Genomic DNA, 15,203 nt, shown 5'->3' on the forward strand with positions numbered 1-15,203 from the left:
CGAGTAACTAATGGTAACGCGTTTCGACTTTGTAATTTTAAGTTACGTGACTTCTATAATTATACTGCTTTCGATCGTTTGTCGGATAATCATGAAGTTTGGCAAAGTACGCATGGAATACCAAGTTGCGAGGCAATATCCAATCTAATACTATTTATTGATAATTAATAGGCGTAGTTGAAATTTGCCATTTTTTGGAGTAACAGAGAAAAGTTTTTACGTTCAGAATCTTCAGAGTCAATAGCTGTGTTTTTTTAATTATTTATTTATTTTATATGAAACACTAGTGACACACTCTATAGTCATTAATAATTATCATTACACTTGTCTAGTCCGAGTACAGTTACCATTACAGATGTAGGTACACAACATTAGGTATAACAAAAAATTCGATTAGCAAGTATATACTACAAATAAAACAGTAACAATTACATTAGTTACATTAATTACACAAAATAATAAATATAATAATAATAAAAATAACAGATATGAACTTCTGCATAACGGTTACATTATGTTCTTAATTTGTAGAGTCGGAAAAAACTTCATCCGACCCACAGTGATGTCGAATACAACACAGGATGTCAATTTGCTCGTACTCTTATTTTGTCATATGCTATACGATGGCTTATATTAAATCTAGCCAAGTCGTACAAGTTATGAAATAATATCGACTGATATCTTTTTCTTTCAAGATTGCTTTCAAGCTAAAATAGAAATCGTCTTAAATAATTTTATTGCTAAATTTTTTTCGGAGTATAGTACGTTTAATTTTTTTCTTGTAATTTCCTTCAATTATTTTACAATGCTTGTAATACAAGCGTTACCTGTATTTATTTATTTATATACAATCGACATCGCTTACGAAGTAAAGTTCAGATTTTAGATTAAATAAAACACAATGCAATACTAGGATGAAAGGAAGATGACTTACAATGTTATTTAGATTGTGATTCGGTCATTTGCAAATGAAAGTCCGGACTGACGCCTACCTACAAACCTGAGTTTAATATATTACTTCGATAACCAGTGCTTTGCGTCCTATTAGTACAACTAGTCTAATGAGATTTGATGTAGAGTATCAAAGAAAAGTATTGGTTATAATTCAATTAAAGTATCAGTTTCTGTGGCAATGTAAAATGCACTAAGGTATGTAGATAGCCTGTTGGAAATATTTACAATATACAGAGTTAACATTACAACTATGTGTGATGATAATGATAGGAGTTTTTTTGAGGTAAAACATTTAATAGAACTTAACACATATTACACATGTTTCTAATTTAACATGTTTTTGATTATTCTCAAGAAATCATAATTGAAAATACGAGTATACCCCTTTGTGGAGAAAAAGTACAAGATTTTTTTTTACAGAACTAGGTCGTCAAACAAGCATAGGTAGGGCTCATCTGATTGTAAGCGATTACCGTAGCTTACCTATACGCGCCTGCAGCACTAGAATATCCTAAACGCGCCCTTCTGACCTCCCCAGGAGCTCTGGCCACCTTATTCACCACATCTTCTTAATCTTCTTTCTAAAGGAACATGACATTACCTGAGAGCAGTGTTATCTTCTGTAAGGACTTTTCCTGCTGTACTCTACCTCAATAGAAGACAAGGAACTGTAACTATTACAGATGTATTATAACAAGAGCGTTGCTTACCTTAAAATACAGATTATGTTAAAAAACTGTTTTTAACTTTTAATTGATTGCTAGTAAAAATAATTCATTTTACGACTAAAAGTATAAGATAAAGTTTTCGTTATTGAATACAATCTAATTCAATCGAAATTACTAAATAACCTTACCTTTCAATAATTAAATCCAACTAATACGTGATTCGCGGTATTTTTCCTTAAAAATTACATTTTTAGCAACTTTAAGACATTAACTCACTGCTATTTAAAAACTAAAAAGTCCTAATAAACGGTGTGGGTGGGCGACAAATAAATATGTCAGCGATATTTCAGTAATTATTTTTAGCCTGATATACTATATTTAACAACTATTTTCTAACTTCGGCTTAACTTCTAAGATGTTAATTAAGCGGTGTAGATTTTAACGTTTCACAAATGGTTTATTATTAATGGCCAAAGACACCAATAAAACGTTGATAAGACTAAGTTTTAGTAAAAGGTTTATCTATTAACGGTTCAGGATATTTCCTTCTTGAGACTGCATTTTGGAATACCGCCAAGACGGTCTCGGTTATGTTTTGTTATTACGAAATTCCGCCAAAACTGTTGCAATAGGCCGACCTGATTCTATGCTGCCATGTTTATGTGAGCAAGTCGCATTATGATTGAAATAGCAGCAATTTATTATAACGTTTTGTGATAGTATTGTTTTATATATTCCCTTGATCCTATTTAGATATTGCTGCTGTTATTTATATGATGTTTATATTCACCCGTAGCTTTGTCTGCACTATTTATATTATTCCATGAATAATAATAATCTTACGTACAAATATAATTTTATCTAATGTGTGGATGATATTGGATATTTCATAATATCTAATATGGTGTATGTATTTAATATTGTAATAACTATGGTTAATAGCTCTGGGTTTGTCTTTCAAATATAAATCACAACAATACTACACTCAATATATTGTAAAAACATTATACGGTTCCAATCATTACGTACAATTATTTATGTGCCGCCCACGAAATTGAACGTTGATCGACTTGATGATTACTGAAAAGGCTACACCAGTATTCACTAAATCAATAAGTTCTACGTTTACCAGTTTTTAGAAGCTGGGGATTGATATTTTTTTTAAATTTTATAATTAACAAAATATTTAAGCTTTTAATTACCCATGCTCTTTTTAACCGACTTCAAAAAAGGAGGAGATTATTCAATTCGACCGTATATTTTTTTTTTATGTATGTTCGGGGATAACTTTGTCGTTTATCAACCGCTTTTTATAATTCTTTTTTTGTTGGAAAGAAGATATCCTAAGTGTGTTATCATGATAAAGAAACCAGGTACTGATGATGGGATCCCGGAGAAATCGAGGGAAACCCTCGAAAATTCGCTCAACTTTTTACCTGATTTTGATGATTTTTAATTTAATCGAAAACCGATATTTATTATGTGGTCACGTTTAAATTTCATCGAGATCTGAATACAACATTCGGAGTATTCTTTGATAATGCATATTTACTTGACAATTTTTTTGTCTACTTACGTTGTATTACTTGTCGATGTAATTGAAGTCGGTTTTTTTTTCGTTTCGTTTCGTAGCAAACACAATTATTTTAAACATCTTGGATTGATAAAATACTTATCATACAATTTAATATATAAGGAAACCTGCAGTTGATGAGCCTGGCTGGTTAAGCTCCAAAATTTATAGAGCAGAAAAACTGAAAGGGCAAATCTTGCAAAATCTTGCGAATGTTGCAAAAGTTTTAAAAGTAACAAAAGATATTATGTATTTATGTGTATGTAGTTGTTATTATGTGTATGATGTGTATGTAGTTGCACGTTTTTACCTACCATATATATTTTTCTTTTTATAATATAACATCGTAATTGTATGATGTATGATTGACTGGTTCATTTGCGTAAATGGAGGTGGTGACAGCTTTTTCTTACACCCATGCCCGAGTCTATTATGGCTCTTTATGTATTAATTTATAAAAAAAGTAATAAATATATCTAGATAGATAGTTACCTCAAACACAAATGTGATATTACATCGACCGTGCGTGACTGTCATATATAATATTCACTATTTATGACTGTAAATTGTTCATATTACAAGAAAATAACGAATTTATATATAGAGTTTTACTCTATATTTGTTCTGAATTTCAATAACCAAGTCTATGATGTGTGATGTCTATGATACGTTGAAGGTATTACAGAGATGTTCTGAAACATCTTTACTTACTATATCTAAAGATGTGAGTTGATCTCCTTTGTTGAATCGGATCATAAGATTCGCTCGGTCGCATTTTCTGTCCTATTAAGCAGTCGACTTATCAGCCGTCTGGAATAATAACTATTCATGAAATCTTTATGTTCTTTCGATATTCAGTCTACCTAGCAATAACGGGCTAGTGGTGTGCTGGATGGACGTTTGTTTATCTGTGTTTTATGGGTGAGTTTAGTATTACAAGATTGACGTGTTAATATATATTCGCAGTAAATTCTTATGTGCTATGTGATCATACGCGCTTTTTAAAAGTTATGATGTAAGCGTGATAATATAAAAATGATTTTTTAAAATCACAAAAACAGTAGATACAAAAAATATTAGCTTTATTTACAATTTACGATTTGTGGTTTTACCCGTTTCAATATCGATTTAGCGGGAAAGTCGGGAGAAAAAGTAGGTTTATCAATATAATGTTCTAAAGTACCAGTTAACAGTGTTCAGTTTAGAATTGGTCTAGTATTTTTTCGTTAATAATAACAAAAATGTCATCCAAAATATTAGTAGTTGTACCTGTTTATAGTAGTAGTAGGATTATTTTGATGTACTTAAACATTAAAAAAAACATATATTCAACAAATAGAGGAATTTATTATTATCTAAAATTATAACTTACAGTATAAAAATAAAATCTTTCTATTTACGTAAAAAGAGACTATATCTTATGCAATTTCATATTAAAATTATAAATTTGTTGCCTAATCTTTATAATTTTTTTTAATAAACACGATTTGTAAGTATAGATAAAATAAAATATCTTGTCACAATGTATATAAGTTTTAACTCTGTTAAATTTATCACGGGTGATAAAGTAAGTAACAATCCTTGTACCTATATCAACAGACTATTTTAGTTGATGCGGCATTACAGCGTTTTATGAATAAATTGTTATGATGCGATGACATACTCATGCACATTTTAGCCATATTTACAAACTGAAATAATGGGGACTACTTAACTTTTATTAGTTTCTACTGTATATATGTATTAAATTTATATACAATATCTTCAGTCTTAGTATAATGGTAATGGTCTTAAAGCCAGTTAAGGAAAATGAACGCGTCACACTACGGTGAACACCTAGTACGGTACGAAGAATTAAGTAGTGGTTCCAGAACCAAACAAACAAAAAAATATGCAATTCAAACACAAACGCATAGACTAGGAAAATATCTGAGGCCTGTACAAAGTTGTCACTCAGCTCAACCCGGCCTCAAATAGTCTTTATGTTTATTTCCTTCACGTAAAAAAAATTTCAAACGAACGGAAAAAATGTGGTGAAACCTAGTTGTTGACTGATGTTCTGTAGATTTTAATCTTTCTCTCTATTTGTAACATGAGTCTTAGATTATGAGATAAGTAAGATCAACAAAAAGTTGTGCTGCTTTATTATTATACTAAAAAAATACATGTAAATTGTATAATGCTTAAGCCAAGCCATGCTTCAAACAATAAACTATTGTTTCGTCATCTGTACTGACATAAAGATAAATATTTGTTTGTTAGTAATCGATGATGTAAAACTACTTGTATAATTTTTATATTAATATTCTTTTAACATAAGACCGACAAGACAACCGAAAAGTGACACGAGCTATTTAATATAATACCAAGGTACAGTTCAACAAAACAAAGTAGTTGCTATCCCCTAAATAAAAGGCTGTTAAAAAAAATTAACGCGTGTGAAACCGCGAAAAAAGTCTAGTACTTCGTTTAATTGATAGTTTACTTTTGTTTTATTATTTCTGTTCTCAAATATTTTACTGTAGTTACACAATGACGCTGAGTGGGGATGTTATATACTAGTCTCATTTCTTTCATATTGTATGCTAAAGTTCTGACAGTAGTGACATGTCATTAACAGTCTACAAAGTGTTTATGTTAATTAAGTGTTAATCTACGGAAAAGTTTTTGAAGTGATTTGTTTTAAAAATAGTGATATATTATTTGGACATGTTTTATTAAATATAGAACTTGTTATTTCTATATTAAGTTGTTAATGTGTTAAGTTTTTAAGGAGAATTGATGAAAAAGTGAATTAGTAAAACATTTGTTACTTTTACAATTAGTGTTTAAAATAATATTATAGAAATTGATTAGTATAATTTTCAAGTTAGTTAGTTATTATAGTGGCTTAGTAAGTCGATTGTGGTACCTATGTGTTAATGTTATGTATGCTAATTTTAAACTCTATATAAATCTTCACATTTTTTTTAAATAAGTACTAGAATATGTAAAAATATTAAAGTTGTAATCTACGATTTTACGATTCTTGCGTAAATTATGCTGACGTTTTCGCAAATAACACCCAAGATTAATACGTAAATAGAAATAGGTGCATAAAAGCCAGATTGCTTAAAAAATATTTCCAAATCGCATTCCATATTTCACGCCCGCGAGCCTCACAAAAAGTTTGAATACGTTTATATTGCGAAGAGCAACTGTGGCCGTGTTGCGTCGTACGTATGCAATTCTCTGATATAATTCATGTAACTTATGCTTTCATTGTAAATCACTTACGAATTGATAATGTACGTAATTGTTTGTCTCAAACTGAAACTCCCACAAACATTTTTATTATTATACACTTTATTTGAAATTATGTTTTATTAAAAGTCTGTTTAATTTAATAACTTAACGATATTTGACAGTTACTGTTTAAATAATGTTAACACATGCGTAATTAATTATTTTTTTAACATAAAAAATTAACTAAACACAATATAAACATCTGTTTCAGTTAATAACTCGGAGACATTTTATTATTGTAATAAAATCCCTTTTAAGTTTAAAATAAATGCAAGGCGACAGAACATTATATTATACAAAGTTTCTCAACGCACTTATATTGGGGCCATTTATCTTCAAACACTAAATATACCGCAACACTAGAACTGTTAAAATATCGTTTGAAAGGACACGGAGCGTCTTTAAGTTATTTAACCCTGAAACCGATGGTTCCGAAATAGATACAAATCTCGGAGAACTGGTAACACTTGCTTATATTTCAGTGACTAATACAGATTATTACGGGACCGAATATAGTACTAATGTTTGTTTTGTCTGTTTTTATCAGCTCGCTCGTTTGTTCGAATTGCATTCACGTCAATTATTTATATTTCGATGTTTTACTTGTTGCTAAAAGTATAAAAAAAAAAACTTAAAAAAACCTTTATTATTTAGTATGTTGAATGCAAACGATAAATAAAAACGAGCATAAATGTTGTATTAAGAATTTATAGATTCGAGTTGGTAGTTCGACATCAAAGTTAATAAGCTTTTCCAATGACTGGATAGCAGGCCGTTTGAAATCGGAAATTGAGTCGACGGTTCATTTCTGCGTTTCTCCGATTTAATATGTAATATAACTGTGTAGGTATCCCGTTTTATGACAGTTTCTCTATTACGTATATTATTATACTGTTACACTTCGCCTATTTAGCTTGTAAAAGAAAAAGCCACTTATTAATCGCTTACTTTTTGACATAAAAGCAACAAATAGACGTTGTATTCTACCGCTGTTACGTTACTCGTTATATTGTAGACACAAATTAAATAAAAAATAACATACCTACACAAATAAAAATTAAGCATTAGTTCTGAGAAAGTGATCATTATTAGCGTTGCTCTTTATGCACTAACTTACCATTTAACGTTGATCTGTCGGTCTCCTTTCGTTACGATGACATTTGTTGTTTATGAATAGAAACTCGGTACGTGGAAGTAGCTTTCTATAATTGTTGTTACAGTGATTCGACGACCGAAATAGAAGAAAGGATTGCAATAATAATTATTTTTGCGTATACAGCATTGCCATGAAATATAGTCGTAGCATGATGACTAAGAGTGGTTAGAGTAAAACAAAATAAACACATTATTATTGAAATATTAAACGATTTTCGTATGTTGTTTTGTTTTATAATAAAAACTTTTAGTATAGTACTAATATAATACAATTATATTGTTATAATAAGTACTAAAATTATGACGCTAATGAAAATATCTAATTATATTAAATTAATTTAGTTGTTGTGAAAATGAGAGAGCATAATTAGTGATGAGTGAGTTTTTAAAGAGTTCAGACATTAAGGAAAATTACAAACGACCCAAAGCCAGTAGCAAGCACACTGTGTGATGCGATACACATAAAATTGTTCTATACCAGTTCCTAAATGCTATATAAAATGCTAAATATTTACTTGTGACACAATAATGGCTTTAATTTCATGAAGATCTTAATAATGGGGGCACACGGGTCCAAAGAAAAGCTCTATAGGGGCACATCTGAAAAATATCCGTCCAAACTGCCCGTCCCTAATGATAAAGCGGATAAAAAATATAAATTAGCCGTGAATCGAGAGAGATTCGGATCTTTTGGTGCCAGAGGTAAGTACACATACGTGTGAAGTTACTTTTTTAAAACAAGTGTAATTAATATGTTTATTGTATCCAGAGTATAAACACATAAGAAAAATAACGAACAACATAATTTCATAAATCGATAAAGTGATGTCAAATTCAGTTTTTGATTTTATTTTACTTTTAATTGCTTCTTTTTCAACTAAAACAATTGCTATTTACTCATTGGTTATAGTCAACATTAAAAACAATTTAGCTTACTTTATTTTTAAATACTTATCATTTACTTACCTTGTTTTAGGGACAATAATTTAAACAATATTTCATTAATATAATTACGATAACTACAAATTATTTCACACAGACCAGAATATTTGTTATCGGCAGGATGTGAAAGCCGTAAATACCTACTCGTATACCTATTTAAAAGAGATCAGTTTATAAAGTGCCGGAGCCTAATGACTATGGTGTCAATTCATTATTGCATTTAATATAATCATCTCTTTAGCAATACTAGTAAATTACGTACCTGTTTAATGATATATTAGTCTTTTCTAACTTTCAAATGCTGTTTTTCACATAGCGCGTAGAAGCAAAATTATGATTCGAATCGTTGCACGATGCTAATCAAAAAGATTTTTTCATGTTTTTTATCGTCGACAACTCGAGACATTGTGCAATCACCTTCCCACGATATAACATTGCGTGTAAGTTTGTCTAACATAAGACCTGAGGTCTGGATACACGGAGGACATTAACCGCCGCAATTTTACATAAAATTTTACACAAAATTAAATGCGTAAAATAGGATTTGTAATATTTTTTTTTGTCTATTTTAAATTTCAAGCTATAATGTACTTCACTAATATATAGCTTAAATTGACAGACAAAAATAAAATTATATAAGTACACAACACAGGTAGTTACATAAGAGCGCACCTAGATTACTTTCAATTAGATTGTCACATGTTGTGAAATTACATAGTAATTTTTTTGTTCTCTAATAAGTACCTACTTCACCATTTTATTGCTGTTAAACATTAACACTATACAGTCGTCTATTTATTTTATTCGTAATTACTTTAATTGTTAGAAAAGTAGCATTTAAAATAAGCGTCATAAGTATGGATTCTTTTTTGTAGTTTATAATAATAATGTTGTACTAAAAAAAAGTGATAAGACGACAATATTATGAAAGTCAAATAATTTTAATAAAGTCACTGCTTTATTAAAAATGTGGTAGCTCTTTCGTCCTTGTCATATATATTTTATCAAGTCAAACGCTGGTGGTCGCCCCCTATTCTGCGAATATATTTTACAAATAACTTTTTAACGACGCTATAATATAAAATTTCAATACCGCTCGAGTAGCTTAAAACCTACAATTTAAAAAAATTAAAAATGATTGTGAAATTAGTATTGTTACAAACAGTGGAAACATTGTAATAGTAGACGGGGCTATTTGTATTGTTTTTAAAGATTTAAGACTATCAAACAAAATCAGTAATCATTTTGCATAGATACAAACGAGCATATGATTGTATGTTTATATATGTGACAGTTATTGATTCGATTTTGTTATAAAAAATATGTGCTATGTATACAACACACCTGAGTTCTAAAGCCTTAAATTATCTAGTTTTATTGTTACTACTTTTACTTTTAAACTAGTGTTTGTAATACGATGTGAGTATGATGAGTTAGATGTAATAATTAATTTAAAATTAATTTAGCTTCTGAAATATATACGACTATACGTTTATAAAAAAAAACAGTATTTACATATAAAGGTCTTTAATTTTTATACGTATTTGTAACTGAAAGGAAACCAAATTATTTTTAAATATACTTAATAGTTTTTTGAATGTTTTTAACGTCAGTGTATATTTTTCCAGGAAATGGAAAGAAACGGGAGAGCGTCCCGACGCCTACTACACCGATTCGCCCTCCTGCCGCTTCCCAACCCCCGTCGACGACGGGTGAGTCACCCTTTCACTCTGTTTGCCAAACCTTTGACTTACCATGTATATTTTAAAGTGTATACATAAATACTTAAAGTAGGACTATTAAGCTAAACTTTTTATAAACTTTCTGCCTTAGTTAAAAATATTACTGGAATATTTTTAATTTTTTCGAGGTGGATACACTGTATGATTAATACCATTAATGATCTCATTTTCTAATAAAAATAAAATCTAAAAGATAATAATGTCATAAGATAGTCTAAAAAGTTATCGTCTCCAAATAAAAGTGTTGTTACGGCAGTAAAGAATATACATAGCCACCCTCTCTCCTCCCGTGGGTGTCGTAAGAGGCGACTAAGAGTTCCAATACCGATACCGATATAATCATCCGACTGCTGGCTTTGAAACAAAAATGCCGAAGACGGGCAAAAGCGTCTTCAGTGCGACAAAGCTAGCCCTGAGGTCACCAACCTGCCTGCCCAGCGTGGTGAGTGGTGACTATGGACGAAACATATGAATTAACGCCCTTTTTGGCGCGAACTTGTGGAGGTCTATGTCCAGCAGTGGACTGCGTTAGGCTGAAGTGATGAAATAAAAGTCGTAATGATACAGTTATATATATAATTTCATAAATTGCTGAGGTGATTATAATTGATCCTTTTTTTGTTTCCATTGATAAATTGGTGTCTAGAAATATTAAAATTTAAAAAAAAGTCCATAAGCGATTTCTTTAAAAAAATACACTACGATAATTTGATGTAATGATGTAGAATGTAGATAATATCGTTTTAAACGGTACCTACCTATAAATGAGGGTCTTTCCCTTTTTATATTTAAGCAGTTATTTAGTGAAAGTATTAAGCAGAGGGTGATTCTACATGTGCTTTTAAATCTTTTAACCTTGAAAAACATTCGTATTAAATATTTATTAGTAATGTGTACTTATTTCTTAATATTTTATTTATAAATATAACGAAAATATTAAGATTATCTGATTTTTGTTTCCTTAATCGCTTAAGTGCTTTATTAAATAAAAATGAATGCATTATGTTATCTTTTTGTGTACGTGCAGTATTTTCCTTTTTCAAAAATTTACTGTACAAATTGAGCAACATAGAAATAATAAAGGTATTGACAATTATTATTATATGCATTTTAACTGGAAGAATTTACGCAATGAGTCCTTGCATGTTATTCTATTGTTTGCGTGTGCATGAAATCAGACTATTTTAGTTATATTTTTCAATTCAAAAGCCAATAACGCTTTTGTAGCTTAATTGATATAGCAAAAATTCAAATCGTACGAATCGGAAAATTCTAATGTGATCAACATAGACTTTTAACTGCTCTCTTCTTTTCTATTGCAAGAACAAAATATAACATAACAATGAGAATATACGACGAATGTTGGCACAGCAATCACAGGATTAGCTGTTGCGCTGAGGGTCGCAGGCCCGCTTATGACAAATTAACGTTTGTAAATCCCATACAGATCATCATTCATCATCTTCGCGCCAAAAATGGCGTGAACTCATGTGTTTTGCCCATAGTCACCACGCTGGGTAGGCGGGTTGGTGACCGCAGGGCTGGCTTTGTCTCATTGAAGACGCTGCTGCCCGTCTTCGGCCTGTGTATTTCAAAGCCAGCAGTTGTATGGTTATCTCGCCATCGGTCGGCTTTTTAAGTTCCAATGTGGTAGTGGAATTGTATTATCCCATAGTCGCCTCTTACGACACCTACGGGAAGAGAGGAGGTGACTATATTCTTACTGCCGTAACCACACAGCGTCCCATACAGATATTCGTGTTTAAATTTCGTGTATTTGTGTATTTCCCGACCTCCGACACAGGAATAAATCTTATTGGAGTCCGTTGAGTGTTTGCCGTTTATTTAATATTCCTTTGCTATGTTCATAAGTTTTAAGCAAAGAGACATGTATTCATAACGTAATAAGTATTTCTGATAAAAGCGTTACGAAAATGTTTAGCACGTAGTACGAAATGTTTAGTACAATATGACACGTTGTAGTTAAACCCAGTAGTTTATAACTCTTTTAATTGTCTTGCAGTACAGTTTACGATACGTATTGCACAACAAATTACGAAACATTTCTGTTCGCTATAAACAATAGCGTGCTATGGCTGTCCTTTAAAAAGTGTGTCAAATACTTACCATTTTGATTTCCATTGACTGATATGAAAATTTAAATAAGCTCAATTTCATTATATAAATCTTTCTATAGTTATAAAATAGAATAAAACTGATATTGCCAGTCCGATGACCTTATAATTTCCATGAAATTATAATGTTGTTATGAATAGCTTTTGTAAAATGACAATAAACTTCAATAAATGCCTTTCTAAAATTTATTATTCGCATAATTTTTAATTATTGCGTAAGTTAATAGAATATTATGGCATAGAATTGTTTAAATTGAGTGTTCGAAGCTTTTAAATATTTCATTATTTTTTTGTTATCTTCGATGTTTTTCGACATTCACTTATAATTTTGTGATATATAGACTTTAAATTGAAAATACATAAATAGTGATATGTAAAATGTATGACATATTTGCTAAATTATGCTACTGTAAGGACGGACACACGCTACAATATTCTACATTTCTTCCTCTAAAACTCTAAATAGAACTCTAGCTAGAAACTCGAAACTATTCTTTGTACAAAAAAATAGCACATTATGTTCTTTTTCATTGCTGAACTAAAGTTAAAAATTAAGTGTAAACGAATAAGCGCAATAAAAATAATTGATTTTACCCATAGCCATGCTCTTTCTTTTATTGCCGTATGAATGAAATAACGTTTGTTTATTGTGGTCCGTCTGAATTTCAGTCATCTTCTTTCACTTATCTTCAGTTTCAATAATTTGCGCTTGGAGATAATGAATCAGTCAGGCAGATAAAAATAGTATGATTATAGTTTAGGTACGACGATGAGACAAAAAAAACATTGGTTGTTTTAATAAATAGTTTATTATCTTAAACATTAAATTACAAACAATAAATGAGAAAAGCATAAACAGGAATAATATAGATATATGTATAGATAGGGCATAAATGAAAGTGTCTTTGACCTTAGACGAGAGCAATTACACACACTCGTACTCTTACACACACACTCACCATTTGTTGCCTTAGTTCTTGTATGATCCAATACAAATTAAGGAATAACAAAATACAAAATGTTAACTTTAAATGCATTCCTTTTTGTTTAAACTAACGGAATTGTATCAAACTAACGGAAGGGACTGGACCCCACGACACAGCGAATCCTAGTGGGACCAGAGATATATTGTTTTTTTTTTTGTGACTAAATATAATTGATTTAATATGTGTTTATGTAATGTACTAATGTTTGGAGGAATAAAGATTATAAAGATGGTAAGATTAATTAGGTAACAAAGTCTGGGATAGTAAATAACATAAAGATAAAATTAATGTGTACCTATATGCATAAAAGAAAGATATACTTATATAACACATTACATATTAAAATAATATAAATATAAACACAAGAATATACACAACTGATTATATAGTTTACAATTAATAGCATATGAATAGGACTTACCCGCACAAGTAATTTGAGAAAAGTTTGGAAAAGCCAAAAGTGCACGTATCATAATCTCATTTTCTTTTTAATTTTATTGTGAATTATAAATAAACTACATTGAATTAGACCGCGATATTCGAAAGGACTTAATTTTAAATCATACTGAAGCGTATAAAAAATAAATGGACTTGATCAGTTAAGTTCTTCAGCAGTTATCGTGACCACGCCAGTTTTCATACATACCTTTGACAGGCGGACGTATATGGAATATTTTTTTAAACATTTTGTTCATTTATTTAAAAAGCAAAATATTTTTTAAAAAATGTTCTAAAAGTGCGACGGGAAATAAATAGAGACAACTTTAGTTTCAAGAAATCGCTTGATTTTTGTAAGGCGAGTGTAGAGCACAACCTCATCCGCTTCGCTTATGAGGCGTGCAAAAGTCGTCATATCTAACAAAACCCGCTAATGATTTCAAAGTCAAGGTTACCATAAGTTGTTTGAATTCATGAGTATATAAATATTTAACCGTTTTAGATCTTTTTTCTTAGCTTTTAGATTTATCAGAGCTTATTCGAATGCATCCAACCATGATTGATGGTGGGTTCACGGTTAAACAATTACAATAGGTAAAAGAAAAAACAATGTACTCGTATATAAAATTTCCTCGTACGAATGAATAATATATAGCCGTCGTTTTCTGGTTTTGGAATTCGTTTTATATTCGAAAACGCAACGGAAAATATTTAATTAATAATACTGAGTATACGCATGGGAAACCTGTATTATTCCTTATTTATGTGTTTATATTATTTTTGTTTGTATAATTTTTATATGCATACCTATTTTATATTAGAAACAATATAAAACTTTATAAGAGCTCATATCATAAATAATTTAAATTACTAATAAGAGTAAAGACAAAGTGCTAGTTGCATTATACTTAATATAGTTGGTTTTACAGAGATATTCTTTAACTGTCTTTTTAGCGAGGTCTACAAAAGAAAATAATACTAAGGGATAGTTCATAAAGTATGTGATGATGAAAACCCCAACCCCCAACCACAAGCACGTGTATTTTTTGTGCAAAGTCTAATAAATTTTTTATAATATAATCTTTAAATATGCCTGAGATATAATCTGATTAAATTATGGAAATTTAAACATCTTGATACAAATAGGGTATTTAAAACTATATCAATATTGAAAAATCAATACATATTACGTCCTTCCTTCTTTGTAATATTTCGTCATGTTTTTCCGAGCGTGATTAATCAAATAAATTTCAATATAGGTAAAATATTTTTTATTTTAAAAAGCTATTGTGTCATTGTATATATTAATTAAATGTTACGTAAAT

The 15,203-nt window shown here is 30.0% G+C and overlaps 1 protein-coding gene across 1 annotated transcript in view; it reads left to right on the top strand.

The window, feature by feature from the left end:
- LOC123655571 overlaps window positions 1–15,203 on the top strand; it is a 71,627-nt gene that overhangs the window by 15,028 nt on the left and 41,396 nt on the right. The window contains exon 3 of the mRNA XM_045591339.1: window positions 10,206–10,289. Coding sequence (XP_045447295.1) covers window positions 10,206–10,289 — 84 coding nt within the window. The remainder of the gene's footprint in view (window positions 1–10,205; window positions 10,290–15,203) is intronic.

Source organism: Melitaea cinxia, chromosome 8, assembly GCF_905220565.1.
Source record: "Melitaea cinxia chromosome 8, ilMelCinx1.1, whole genome shotgun sequence".
In the NCBI taxonomy this organism is placed as follows: domain Eukaryota; kingdom Metazoa; phylum Arthropoda; class Insecta; order Lepidoptera; family Nymphalidae; genus Melitaea; species Melitaea cinxia.